The following is a 13381-nucleotide window of genomic DNA, read 5'->3' as shown; positions in this document are numbered from 1 at the left end:
TCCATGGGTTATCCTACTACCCCGTCCACCGCTGTCTTCCTACCTGACGTGAATTACGTCTAGAGAGCACGGCCAATGCAGACAGAGACCCTGTCGTGGGGATCCATAGACTGACGAGAGGCCGACTTCTTTGTATGATCAGCTCTCCTGGTTCTGAATCTCCATTGCGACATGCCAATCCAAATGTTCGAGAACATCTTCTGGCTGCACAGCCTCGTCACACATAGGGCACAAGTATTGCTGTCCTTGCTCGTCTGTGGAGCTACCTTGAACGGCCCGAGCCGAGATACTCGCAGTAGCTAATCTCCCTGATGTTGAGTCTTCTGCTGCATCGTTCGCTGTATACATCCTTTTTCTACCTGCATGCTTGTTCGCCACATCTCCCTCTCGGCTTCGTTTCCGAAGGGACGCAGAGGAGTCCGATGTAAAGAAGGATGTGATACGGTGCCCAGGATCAGACGTAGGCACCCCGGATTCCAGATTCGACATGCTAACAGAGATACCCAAGCACGGCCAAGACTCACCGTGGTCTGTAAGATCCTTGAGTAATCCATGCAGCATGTTAAATATGGTATCCCGGTTGATCTCGACGTGCGGTGGGATCGGCGCTTGCTTGGATCGCGTCGGGCCGAACCGACCCCGGATATGGTGTTGAACAGCAATAGTCCTGGGTCGTCGAGGCACCTCTGAATCCAGATCGAGATCGCGTAGTCGCGACTCGAGATCTGCCGCAAAGATTCGCAGCCATTTGCTGGCCTGTTGAAGGTTCTCGGCTTTGGGCACAAAGGTCTTGGCAGCCAGCAAAGACTGGACTTCACTCCGGGGCCTCACTGGGCCTGTCTCGTCACCTCTGATGGCCCTATACACCCATTGACCATCTGGCGCTCCCAATTCTGATCTCATCTCTGCAAGTGAGACCTGGAGTAGGTCGCGTATGCCATCGGACCCGAACGCCTTGACGACTTTCTGACCAAGCTGCCTTGCCAAACCGGAGAGTGAGGTCACTTTGAGGGTCGGCATAATGGTGGGGATGCATTTGCGCCTGATGATTGTTTGACCGAATGGTTTGTTCATTCGAGAAGCGACCTTGGCGAGCATCTTGTTATGGCTAATGCCAGCGGACGTCGTGAGTTCCAGTTCCGCCTTGATCTCTTTGCGGATGTTGCGAATAATGCTAGCCCCGATGCTCAGTACCACATCGTCCCAGTCGAGTAAGTATTCTGGGTCACGGGCATTGGGGAGATCCATCACTTTGTCCGACTTCCAGTCGAGCGACGTGTCCACCGGGGGCAACGGTAGCGTCTCTTCGGGGTTGTTTCTGAGCGATCCCAATCCGGGGAATCGCTCTGTCAGAACCTGGTAGACTTGAGCTGACAGGTCAACGTAGAACTCATCCACCCCGGCTTTCTCGATGGTAGGCGCAGGTGTGGCCGGAAGAATCCTTCGCACAAGCTTCATCGTCCTTCGCGACATGTCGCGATATGGGTCCAGAGAGGCCTTGTCCGTCGTCAAATTGTCCAGAACGTCGGCCCTGTACCTCCAGCAATCATCGCCTTCCCTCCAAGTTGGGACATGTTGAAGGACGATGTCTGGGCAGAGCCGACGGGCTTCCTCCACCGAGATAGTCCTCTTCAGTCCGCGATCCTTTGCTGGATAATTCAACGCGATGATGGCGTTCCATTGGCGCACTGCGAGGGGCTTGGAAGGAGGAAGACCAAGCCTGACTGATTCGTATTGGGCATAGAAGGAGTCGTAATCGACGAGTGCAACAACTCGGAGAGGCGATTCTGGGGATGATTGTGCTAGGAGCTGCAAGTCATGCTGGGTGAATTGTGATTCTGCGCTCGTCGGATCAGTCGGGAACGTGAAGCTGTCATCGGACATGTCTGTGGCGTGTTCAGCTCCGTAAATTCATGTCATCGCTTATTTGATTGTGTAAGCTGAGTGAAGACCTTTGAGTTCAAACGCAAGGCAATCTCGTCATAAGAGCCAAAACTTAATTGCATTCCTGTAGATGGAGGTTGGAAATGTAGCTGTCGACTGCGCCATTGGAAGGAAATGTTGGGGGTCCTCACTAACAGGCAATGAGCACAGCCTAGGGGCTTGACTGCAGTAGTGCTGTGACATTCTGTTAGAGTGTAACTTTAGATCGCGGGTAATCGCTAACTGAATCGAACATCCCCAGGCTGCTTATGCGGAGCTGACGTACAACTACAGTGTAAAAATGTCTGAGAGTTAGTGGGTAGCTGCCTGTGAGTGAGAAACCAAGACTACTTTGGGGGTTGAGGTTACCTAATATCACCGACTGGACTCAACTTCAGTCCGCATAATGAGAGCTTCGCTGTAAGATGATGATTGAAGAGGACCCATAGGTACAGTATCCAGAGGAAAGCGTATGGACCGATTTCAGAAATGGGAAAAAAAAAATATCTCAAGACGGATAAATTACGATCGAATCAATCGTATCTGTCATATCTTCAGAGAGTCTTACAGGCCAGTGAGGTGCCCAAGAAGCTTTAAATCGCTTTCCATGCCCCAACTCTGCAATTGGTTAGAGTACAATATTTCAAGTTGGGTCGGCGGCGCCGCCTGATCACAGACCATCTGCACCAATAGCCGGGGTAAGAATCTTCAATTCAGGTATTATTACGGATTAACGGCAGAGAAAAAGACAAGTCCCATTTCCACCTCGGTAGTCGGAAACCCCCGAAACAAAGTCCATCGTAACGGAGTCATTGTCTTAAGCCTTGAGGTTGGAGACATAAATGCAGTGGGCGGCGTCCTTCGCGTCGGTGCAGTCGCGGCGGATCAGCTTGGCGCCGTTGTTGACGCCGTCGCAGCTGCAGTGGGAGCATTCGTGCCAGTAGCACCGGTTGCTGTCGTAGTAGCAGGCAATGCCCTCCTCAGCCACACAGAGCTTCTGTTATAGCAGACTTGTCAGTAAATCTGGACGATCTGAACCTTGAGACCGTGTGTAACTTACGCGAGCGAAGAGCTGGGAAGCCTCGTTGGGAGAGGTTTCGAGGGGAGCGGCGAATACGGCGCCGAAGAGGGCGACGGCCGAGAAGATGACAGCCGACTTCATTTTGAATGTTGTAAAAGAGTGTTTAGATTTTAAAGAGTGTGGGTTGATAGCGAATATGTAGCTGTTGACAGATTTGTTCGAGTTGATAAAGTAATATGAGTTGGAGGGAGAGAATCGTCCTTCGTCTTCTTAATAGAAACGTCAACCTCATGTGTTCTCCCTTCCTGTGCCTTTTTCCTCTCATCCCACGTCGTGCCGTTGTCCCCATCGCCAAATTTGCCCGTGCTTTCTCCCTTCCTGTGCCTTTTTTCTCTCATCCCACGTCGTGCCGTTGTCCCCATCGCCAAATTTACTCGTGCTTTAAAATTGCGCATCTACGGGGACGATGACTTTTGAAAATATCTCCGAATAGAACACCGACACGCAGACCCGGAACACAGCCCGCGAAGAGCGCGGCAGGGCTGTGCTAGCCCACGATCCCCGCAGTTCTCAGCCAGCGGAGTTGGGCTCACTAGGAGCTACGATACAACATGGATATCAATGTAGTGCGAAGCTTTGTTGTAGAGGACAATAAATAGATTGCTTTTCAGGAACCGAAGATACATGATTCGTCATTTAGGCCCGATCGAGGTTGCATGTGGTGCTGATATGTCAACGCAGGTGATTGTTGATGTGTGCAAAATTGCTTACCCCCTTCAGCCCTTCGGGTGGACTCTCCCACAATCCCGCGCCGAGATGACAAAGTGATTTCATGTCTATTGGCAAGCCTAAAATAGTAGTAGTTGTGTAGCTGTGGGTTAGCGCACGAATCGTACAACGCTTTTTGCTGGAATGCTCGGAGCGCATAGGCGGAACGTGGAGATTTCAAGTTTCATATATTTCTGAACAGGAAAATAGACAGCGAAGACACCATCTTCTTCTAATGTGAAATGTGAATTTGAATTTGAAATAGGCTATTTTACTTCTATTGGTAGGGCCCGAAGGTTTTGGAACAACTTAACGAGGTATAGTTTAACATCAACTGATCGAAAGGTGACAAGGAAGACCGCGCCATATTAGCTCGGGACTTGGAACAGCCCTATTCTAGCCATCGGCATCTTCCGTCTAAAGGCGCAGATCCAAATTTCGGGCACGTCCGCATCCGCTTCGACTTACGATTCATGTCATTATAGGTAGAGAGGTCTAGTCGAGATGGAATCTCGTTGGTAATAGAGCTGTAAGCGAGTTCGGTATAGTCCTAACGGGGCGACCTTAACGTCAGACAAATATGCTCAACTTCCCCTTCCCGGGAGTGCCGTCTTCGGGCTCTATCAACTCCTTCTTCCAAATAAACAGCCAATCCTGGAAGCTTAGAGCTGACTTAGGGCTTAGAGGCTAGCTCTTATAGCTCCCAGAGATCCGAGATGGCTTCTTAGACTTGTAAAAATGACGGCTAGATGGTCATTACTAGTGACGAGAGCTCGCGGATACTAGCGATCAATTGCGAGTAGGAGAGGGCTTTGGAGAAATCTAACCTGAGTATAGTGAGAGACGGAGAGATAACCATTGATGGTCATGAAGAATTCTGTGTATTCGTCTTAATGTTCCCAGATGCCCTCGTTCGCCATTGGAAGTATTCACACAATCCCGTGATACACATGGGATGTTGATGCCAAAAGGGCACCAGGCTGCTTAAGTACCTGGTCATTTGTAGAGGACTTCACAAAACGAGATGCGGAGTCCTTCAATAAGAGTCTTGGTGAGCCTCTAGCATGATCATCTAGAAATTCAAGCTGTACCCCGTAGCTTGTTTACACACTATCAACGGGTCAATGTCACTCCTACGGGCATGGTTTGGAGGACTAGGACTTGTTGCTGACGACTTCTAGTTCAAGTGTCGAAACTATTTTCACTAAGATTCCCTATACGTCCATATAAGTTTGGAGACAATAATCTCTTTGTATGATATGGAAGGCTCAAATTCCATCCTCAACTTTCTCTCTGGGCCCATGCCTTGACGCGGACTTGCGGACTCGCGGAACAGGATGGGTGAAACCCCTTACCGGTGACGAAGCAAGATAACGAGACGGCATATAGACTATCCGTCAATAAAGAATCGAAGCATATCATAACGTTACTCAACGACTTTCTATGCCATCAAAAGCCGACCAAATCGCTATCTTATCACTGACATAACAATTTTCGGAACCCCCGCAACCAGCATCGTACGAGCAATCGTCAGTCTAAGCTGTGGCATCCATCATCGCAGTAGCTGGAGGCACCGGCGATCTCGATCGTGCCATTGTTAAGGATATTCCAGCAGACGGGAAGTTCTAAGTCGTCATCTTGAGCAGAAAGGTAATGTGTGTATAATTCCCACGATCCAAAACGCCGCAGGTTCGATTCGCCCACTAAGGTAAACAAAACTCTAGGCGGATGAAGACAGGGAGAAGAAGATCGGGGCTCGTATTCTGCCGGTCGACTATAGCAATGCCGTCAATATTGCTAAGGTCTTGGAAGAGAGCAATGTGCATACGGTCGTGTCCACCCTTAGCAACATGGCGTCTGTGCAGCCAGATTTGAACTTGATTGCTGCTGTCGACCAGTCCGCGGCCACCAAGCGATATGTTCCAAGCATCTGGGCCGCCAAATCCAGCAGAGAGTAATTAAGCATCAATTTTCCGGACTCTTTGTGGACAGCAAGACTAAGATACTCTTTCTCTCATAGATACGCGGAGGGGATGCCAATCATTAAACTCAAGATTCTCATCATTGACGCACTTGAAAAGACCAACTTGGAGTTTTCGGCTTAGTGCCCTGGATACTATGTATGTCCGCCCTTGGAAAGTCATATCAGGAGCATGGCTATGGTCGTGGACGTCGTCAACAGCAAGGCAGGCATCCCGGGTTCTGGAGACGTGCCAGTGGCCATGACTTTCACATCGGACCTAGCCAAGTTCGTCGCCACAGCCCTAACCCTACCAAAGTGGGAGCAGGAGACTTATCTTACTGGCGACAAGTTGACGTGGAACCAGCTTGTCGAGCTCATTGAAGCTGTCAAGGGTGTCAAGTTTGACGTTTCCCATGACTCAATCGAACGTTGAAAGCTGTCAAGGGTGTCAAGTTTGACGTTTCCCATGACTCAATCGAACGTTGAAAGCTGGCAAGGTGACGAAACTGCCTCGCAATAGATCACCTTACCCTTACATCTCAGACGAGCAGCTACAGCCGATGATTGCCATCTTAGGTCTCATGTTCGAACGTGGTGTATTTGACTTGAGGGTTGAGACCTCCATCATGCAAGACTTTCCTGATCTCAAATTGAGGTCGATGAAGGAGCTGCTGGAAGAGGCTTACAAGCTTAAAGTTTGATTATGTCACTCCAAGGAACGCCGAGAAACTCGAAAGAGTTTGTGAAGATAAATCGAGAGGCATTTTCTTTGGTCTTGATAGATATGACATAGGGGAAACATATGTGCAAAAAAAGAATGCCCAAAAATCGGTACTCAGAGTGGCACAAAGGCTCCGCGGGGCGCCCATGCAGGTATCTTCAACAGCCCACATGAGCCCCATGTGTCATGGCATGACAGTGGTGCGTGAGGCCGATTCGGGCGATCTCGGAGCTTAAGATTGTGGACTCGACAGGAAGCCGTTTCCCCAGATCGACAGATTCCCCTGCAAGCGTCCAAGATGGGCAGCTCCCGGACGGAAGGGTGTTCCGAGAGCCTAGAAGGTTCGGGTCGGACAGGAGCATAAATATCGAGGTAACTCCCTTTCAAGCAGAGGCTGCAGAGTGCCGCTCTGCTATGCATTTAGAGATGCTACGCGAAACGGACATCGAATCGGCATCGGTGTCTTCGCGCATTACATCACGAATCCTGACAGATTCCCCGAACTGTCTGACACCAAACATATATGACTGCGGTACTGGCGACATTCATACATACTGGCCTTTGCGATTGGGCCGACGATAGACGAGCGATACAACAGACCTGGAACGAGCCTGGAGTGAGTCTGCAAGAATCGTACCACAACGTTCGGATGTGCCCGACGTTCAAGAAAAGAAGGGCTTCGTATTATATGGGAGAATGCTGGATGGGGGGGGGGGGGGGGGGGGTTGAAGCGGGCAGCAGCAGAGAGGGGTAAAGAGTGCGGGGGCGGGAAGGGGAGGGCAGGAGGCAGCGGGTGGGGCAGCGGGGGGTGAGAAAAAGGAGGCGGGTTCGATATTGTGTGGGGTGGGGGGGGGGGGGGGGGGGGGGGGGGGGAAGATGACCGAGTCGCAATCTAGCCCTCTTGTGGACTCCCTCGACAGAAAAGGGGGACGACGAGGACCCGAAAAGCAACACGAGGCATCAGCAAAAGTTTTCACGAGCACCTGACAAACGCTCGGTCACAGACAACGTGATAAGAAAACAATTTCCAAAATAATTGAGGTAAGGGAAAGGAGCGGTAAGTCTCCGACCGGCCGAGAGGTGAAGCAGCATGACCCAAGACCGGGAATATGTCTCCCACTCTACCCCACCACGCCCCCAGATCTTTCTGGAGTCTTTTCTTAAACCCACTAGAACCCATCTATCGGATCCAATTCACATGTTCCCATTGGCGCGGGTAAAGTGCTGGATAAATAGGCCACAGGACGCTAGAGTCGGGTACAATGCCGCTGCGTTGCGCGCCTATGACACCTTGGGACAACTGTTCCACTGCGAATTTCGATGCTTGGGAGAAAGCCATCCGAGGACTCAACATTGTTGACTTTGGTCTATTGGAAAGAAGCCAGCGGGTAGCAGTCAACAAGTCTGATGCTCTCCCGGAAGCCCTCCTCAAGTCCACAACCCCGGTACCATCTCCCTACGAGATCTGCTCTTTCAGACCAGTTAGAGAGACGCTTTGGTCCATCGTACAACCAGACCCCAGGTTCTTACGAAAACGAGGAGCAACGTGGGAAAAGTTGAGAAGCTCCCTGGCAACCAAACCAAACCAAACCACCAAACCAAGCCTCTCCTTCTCTTTTCTTTTTACCCCCACCCCGCACCGGCGATAGCTCTTCTGGAGCACAGTCAAGGAAGAGTCTCGACTGCCATAGCAGGGAATGAGGGCGTATGAATACGGGTAATGACACGGGATAAACAAGAACGTGGAGCTTCCCTCCAGCTCTAGGCTGGAATTGGGAAGTCTAGGAGTCTAAGACGCGCCGCAATGAGGGGCAGCCGTCAGTCGCACAGAACACCGGTGGGTTACCAGTTGAGACGATGCGCGATCTTTGTCGTCTCTCACCCACGGCACGGCACAGGCACAGCGCAGCTCGCTCATTCATCCTCCCAGAACATCCGTAACGTGGTCGCATTCCCCATCCTGATCGCGTCCCTCCACATCCCTCCAACCCCTCCAATCCTGATCCTGACCCATCACAACGTTTCTGCGGGCCAAGGACTGCCGTCATAGCTATTTAATCCATTGCACGCCGGTCCACGATACCCGGAGCATCACTTCTACTCTCACTTTTCTCGCTCGGCCTTCCATCATCCAGCGTACTGATTGTCTCTACCATTCCCCAACGATACCCCTTTTGTTTAGGAGACTGTAAACTCTGTGACGAACGCGCAGCCAAAAGTGAATCTTGTGCTTCTCTCGGTGGAACGAGCACCGACCAACTCCCAACCCCCATCCCTCACCGAATCCTGCCTCTTCCCGTAACCCCGCAATCCATCCATCATGGCCGGCACCGAGGGACAAAGCGTATGTTTCCCCTCATCACGGAGGCCTGTTTGCGCCTGGAGCTCGATCGACATCTACTAACACCCCTTAGAACCTCTCCTTCATCCTCAACAAACCCCACGACGTCGAGTTCGCCGAGCGCCCCATCCCCAAGCTCTCCGACCCCCACGAAGTCCTCGTCGCCGTCAACTACACTGGTATCTGCGGATCCGATGTCCACTACTGGGAGCACGGCGCCATCGGCCACTTTGTCGTCAAGGACCCCATGGTCCTCGGCCACGAGTCCGCCGGCACTGTTATCCAGGTTGGCGAGAACGTAAAGAACCTCGTAGTTGGCGACCGCATCGCTCTTGAGCCAGGCTACCCCTGCCGTCGCTGCGGCGACTGTCTTGCTGGTTTCTACAACCTCTGCCCCGATATGCGCTTCGCGGCGACTCCCCCCTACGATGGCACCCTTGCCGGTTTCTGGACCGCGCCCTCCGACTTCTGCTACAAGCTGCCCGATAACGTCTCCCTGCAAGAGGGAGCTCTGATTGAGCCGTTGGCCGTTGCCGTTCACATCACCAAGCAGGCCCAAATCACCCCCGGTGCCTCCGTCGTCGTCATGGGCGCCGGCCCTGTTGGTCTGCTCTGTGCCGCCGTAGCGAGGTCTTTCGGTGCTACCAAGGTCGTCAGCGTCGATATCGTCCAGTCCAAGCTTGACTTCGCCAAAGACCTCGCCTCTACTCACACCTACCTCTCCCAGCGCATTTCCGCCGAGGAGAACGCCAAGGCCCTCATCAAGCAGTGCGACCTCGGCGCGGGAGCCGACTGTGTCATTGACGCCAGCGGCGCCGAGCCCTCTATCCAGACCAGCTTGCACGTCGTCAGAATGGGCGGCACCTACGTTCAGGGTGGCATGGGCAAGTCCGACATCAACTTCCCCATCATGGCTCTGTGCTTGAAGGAGGTTACTGCTCGCGGCAGCTTCCGTTACGGCCCTGGTGACTACAAGCTCGCCATTGATCTCGTCGCCAACGGCAGAGTCAACGTCAAGAAGCTTATTTCCGGCATTGTCGAGTTCAAGCAGGCTGAGGAGGCCTTCAAGAAGGTCAAGGAGGGTCAAGTGATCAAGATCCTCATCGCCGGCCCCAATGAGAAGGTCGACGGAACCTTCAGCACCGAGGTGGACCCCAAGAAGGCAGCCGAGAACAGCAACCAGGGTGGATGCTGCTGAGCGATCGGCGGGGATCTCCAAAGTCAAATAGGAAAAAAAAAGTAATGACTGGCGAGCGGATGATATCGAAAAAGTTGGGCGTATTGGGTGGGTTTGCAATGTATTTTCCGGCGCATGCAGCATGTACGGGTTTTGATGAGGCGTGGTGAGTACGGCACAGCAGAGTATGTTTGCATTGGATGAGTATGATCAACGAAAGATTCAATCACTTTTTGCACTTTGTGGACTTATCTCCGCGTGTCTCATGCCGGTTCCGGCTCTACTGGGAAGTTGGGCAAGATTGGCCATTCATTGTTCCTACACCAGGCTGCTTCTGCACTGCGTAGCATCGTCAGTCCGTCATATCAAGCATCATACGACAACCTGCGCCCTTTACAAATTAGCATCAGTGTTATGAAACTCATACAACAAGACAATGATCATTAGCCGGCAGACGGGACCCTGGCCAAGTCCAACCAAAGTTATCTTTGCGGGCATGGCCACATGTTAGCATGTTAGCTCAATACCATTATCAACGCCCAACGGCCACCAAAGTCCGAGTCTTTGCTATCGCGACAACTCCTCAGAGCCTTATTTCCCCCATTTCAGATAGTGGAGAGGAACTTGACGAAGCATCCATTCACGGCCACGAGATAGACGAGCAACAGGCATGTAACCTGCGCAAAACTCCGCCCTCCCGCTCAGCTGAAGACGCCACGAAGCGCACTAGCAGCTTGAGCGTCACTCTTGTCCCCAGAACCGGTCTAGCCCGGACGCCTTGGGTCCCACAACCTCACCCGTTCCGCCCTCTTACCCCCGGTCAACGCGGAATCTCTAATGTCCCCCATCTGAACCCTTGATCAAGCCTCAAGCCGGGCAACTCAACCCCAGACATGGTCTAGTGATCTGCCTACGGACACGGATTCACAGCAAACTGACTAACACCGGCCACCACTAGTGAGAACAAACGTTCGCGCCCAGGACTCACCACAAAATCCGTGTCGACCACCCACCCGCATTACCGCAGCCCTGCCAAGGCAAACGATGTCAAACTTGCAGAGGAGCTGAACCACTGAGCAACCACTCAACCACACTAGCATCTCAACTCATGGCTACTCACGGCCGTTTCTAGCTTGAAAAGCATCCACAATTAGGCTTTCTTCGTTTCCATGCACCCGTCTGGGAAATAAGCCTTTCGCAGCCCCTTACTTTTGTACGGCTTGTATGGGAGCCTCATGCAAGTTTGCCGCTAGACTGAAGTCTCTCCTCGGCACGCTGGTTTATCACAAGAACCCTGCATCACGATGGACGCCATCAGGTACATGTGGCACGCCCAGAGAGCAAGAAAAGAGAATGAAGGCTGAAAGAGGGAGCGCTCTGGTTGGCTGTGTGAGAGATGGAGGAGATGTAGGCGACGATGTCGGCCGCCCCCTCCCTTGACTCGTCCTTATCACTTTCTGTCTGAGTCTCACTCCATAAGTATACCTGCATCATGCCCATATCCACCATGGCGCTCTTGGTCTTTCTGTCTTTGATTCCCCACGAGCTCGACAAGACCTCCATCTCACTCACGCCAGGGCCGCCAACACTGACGAGTCGACAAAAACCGTGAACAACTCGTCTCGCTATACAACCTTGTCTATCAACTCTTGGACACCATGGAGAATACCCAATATCAACAGCCTCAAGCACAGCCTCAACCGCAGGTCCAGCATCAACCACAGCATTTTACCCACCATGCTTCACCCAGCCCACCACCGCCCATGATCATGACCCCGGCGTGGATGGTTGCCATCCGTGGCGTACAGTTCTTCCTGGCCATTGTCATACTCGGTTTGTCAGCAGCTATCATTCACTGGGTGTACATGGATGAACTCGGCCTCGCTGTTGCTATTGTACGTCCTTCCTCTCATCCATGACTGCTCGTGCAGGTAGTTCCCAGATCCATCGACTGACATACCCAATCAGCCTCTCTTCACGTGGATCATCGTACTTTACACTGTCCTCTCCGAAAAGATTTCTTCCCTCCGCAACCTCTACCATACCTATGCCGTCCTCGCTCTGGATCTCTTCCTTGTCATCCTCTGGCTCGCAACGATGGGTGCCTGCGCCGCCCGTCGTGCTACCTTCACCGTTGACGTGACAGCCTCTTGTACCTCGGATGGCTCTGCTGTGAACTCGGGAAGCTGCACCATCTACAAGCGATACATCGTTATGAGCCAGGGCGCGTTGGCCATGTTTTCTGCTATTGCAGGATTATCTGCCCTGCAGTTCATTCTCTTCTTGGTGACCTTCATCTGGACTCTTGTTCAGTTCTTGCGCTGGAGAAAAGCCAACGCACCTGCCGCTGCTGCAAGCGCCAGTCAGGGAGAGATTCAGATGGAGTCCAAGCAGCCGTTCCTCACGCAGCAGACTGCGTACCAGCAGTCGCAGAACGGCCAGGTTCCCCAGCAGCAGCAGCAACAGCAGCAATCCTACCCGCCTCAGTCCTACACGCCTCAGCCGCAGGCTCCTCCTCAACAGTACCAGCATCAACCACCTCAACAGTACCAGGAGATGCCGAGCCAGCAACCCCAGCAACAACAGTATCAGCAGGCTACTCCGGCCCAGAACTACACACAGCCGCCGCACGACTATCAGCAACATCCGCAGCAGTACCCTCCTCAGTCATATACCCCTTCGCCTGTTAACGGCACAGTTTCGCCGACGCATTCCCCACCCCCTCAAGGGCAGACTTACACCTATCCCCCGCAGGAGCTTCGGTAGACATCAGTTACGAGACACGAAGAGTCGACAATGAGCTGACACTTGGAAAGTGGCCTGAATCTATACTGGTTGTCTGTCGTATGATGACTTATTGATTTGTTGGCTGGTGTAATGTACCATTGTTATCTTGGGTTGGGGAGTTGGCAGCAGGCTAGATATGACGCTAATGTCCTCGTGGTTGATAGTTAGTTGTTTGATTTGAATGATACCTTAAAATAAGTGCTTTAATCAAAATGGTTTTATAACAACGATTCAAATGACAAAGAAGTCCCCACCGATGCCTGTTACTGCGTATCTTATCATACCATCTTTGCCACGCTGGATCGACCATACACTGTCCAATATGAGTCTACATCCTTCCTTTAACCTGCACTCCCTTAGATTGGTGTGACCCCTATTTCTGTGCGTTCTGCCAAACTCGGAAGCCCCCGACTGCATCTGGGTTTCGCACTAAGGACAGCTTGATTGTGGGAATAAGATGATAAGATCGAAGAAGCAAGGCAGACGCATTTTCTAAGTTGCGGCAGCTTGTGAATTAGATCAGATGATATAGTATGTTTTTGCGAACGTTGGAGTGAATTTGCCCCCTGGCAATAGCAAGCTACACGAGGGCTGAGTCTATGCTTTCCATACCATTCACCACGGTTAGTAACCGATGGGCCCCCTTGTGAAGGAAGTCATGACCTTTTCCAGTTTTCTAG

General features: G+C 52.0%; 5 protein-coding genes across 5 annotated transcripts; 3 read left to right on the top strand and 2 right to left on the bottom strand.

The window, feature by feature from the left end:
- Positions 1-138: 138 nt before the first annotated feature.
- CABS01_03462 (sister chromatid cohesion protein Eso1) lies at positions 139-1884 on the bottom strand (the record flags this gene model as incomplete). The annotated part of the gene is made up of 1 exon (XM_060536837.1): positions 139-1884. One exon carries the CDS (start codon positions 1882-1884, stop codon positions 139-141), a length of 1746 nt encoding a protein of 581 aa, XP_060392756.1.
- An 856-nt stretch (positions 1885-2740) lies between these two features.
- On the bottom strand, positions 2741-3085 carry CABS01_03461 (uncharacterized protein; the record flags this gene model as incomplete). The annotated part of the gene is made up of 2 exons (XM_060536836.1): positions 2741-2920; positions 2984-3085. The coding sequence occupies 2 exons, from the start codon at positions 3083-3085 to the stop codon at positions 2741-2743; spliced, it is 282 nt and encodes a 93-aa protein (XP_060392755.1).
- Positions 3086-5865: 2780 nt separating this feature from the next.
- CABS01_03460 (uncharacterized protein) lies at positions 5866-6376 on the top strand (the record flags this gene model as incomplete). Its single annotated transcript, XM_060536835.1, has 2 exons — positions 5866-6074; positions 6196-6376. The coding sequence occupies 2 exons, from the start codon at positions 5866-5868 to the stop codon at positions 6374-6376; spliced, it is 390 nt and encodes a 129-aa protein (XP_060392754.1).
- A 2340-nt stretch (positions 6377-8716) lies between these two features.
- Positions 8717-9935, top strand: CABS01_03459 (alcohol dehydrogenase GroES-like domain-containing protein; the record flags this gene model as incomplete). The annotated part of the gene is made up of 2 exons (XM_060536834.1): positions 8717-8740; positions 8811-9935. The coding sequence occupies 2 exons, from the start codon at positions 8717-8719 to the stop codon at positions 9933-9935; spliced, it is 1149 nt and encodes a 382-aa protein (XP_060392753.1).
- Positions 9936-11572: 1637 nt separating this feature from the next.
- On the top strand, positions 11573-12680 carry CABS01_03458 (uncharacterized protein; the record flags this gene model as incomplete). The annotated part of the gene is made up of 2 exons (XM_060536833.1): positions 11573-11809; positions 11883-12680. 2 exons carry the CDS (start codon positions 11573-11575, stop codon positions 12678-12680), a joined length of 1035 nt encoding a protein of 344 aa, XP_060392752.1.
- Between the last annotated feature and the right edge of the window lie 701 nt (positions 12681-13381).

This window comes from Colletotrichum abscissum, assembly GCF_030869225.1.
Source record: "Colletotrichum abscissum strain IMI 504890 chromosome Unknown Scaffold_6.1, whole genome shotgun sequence".
NCBI lineage: Eukaryota > Fungi > Ascomycota > Sordariomycetes > Glomerellales > Glomerellaceae > Colletotrichum > Colletotrichum abscissum.
Note: the sequence above shows the minus strand (reverse complement) of the source record. Positions and strands in the feature narration are given on the sequence as shown.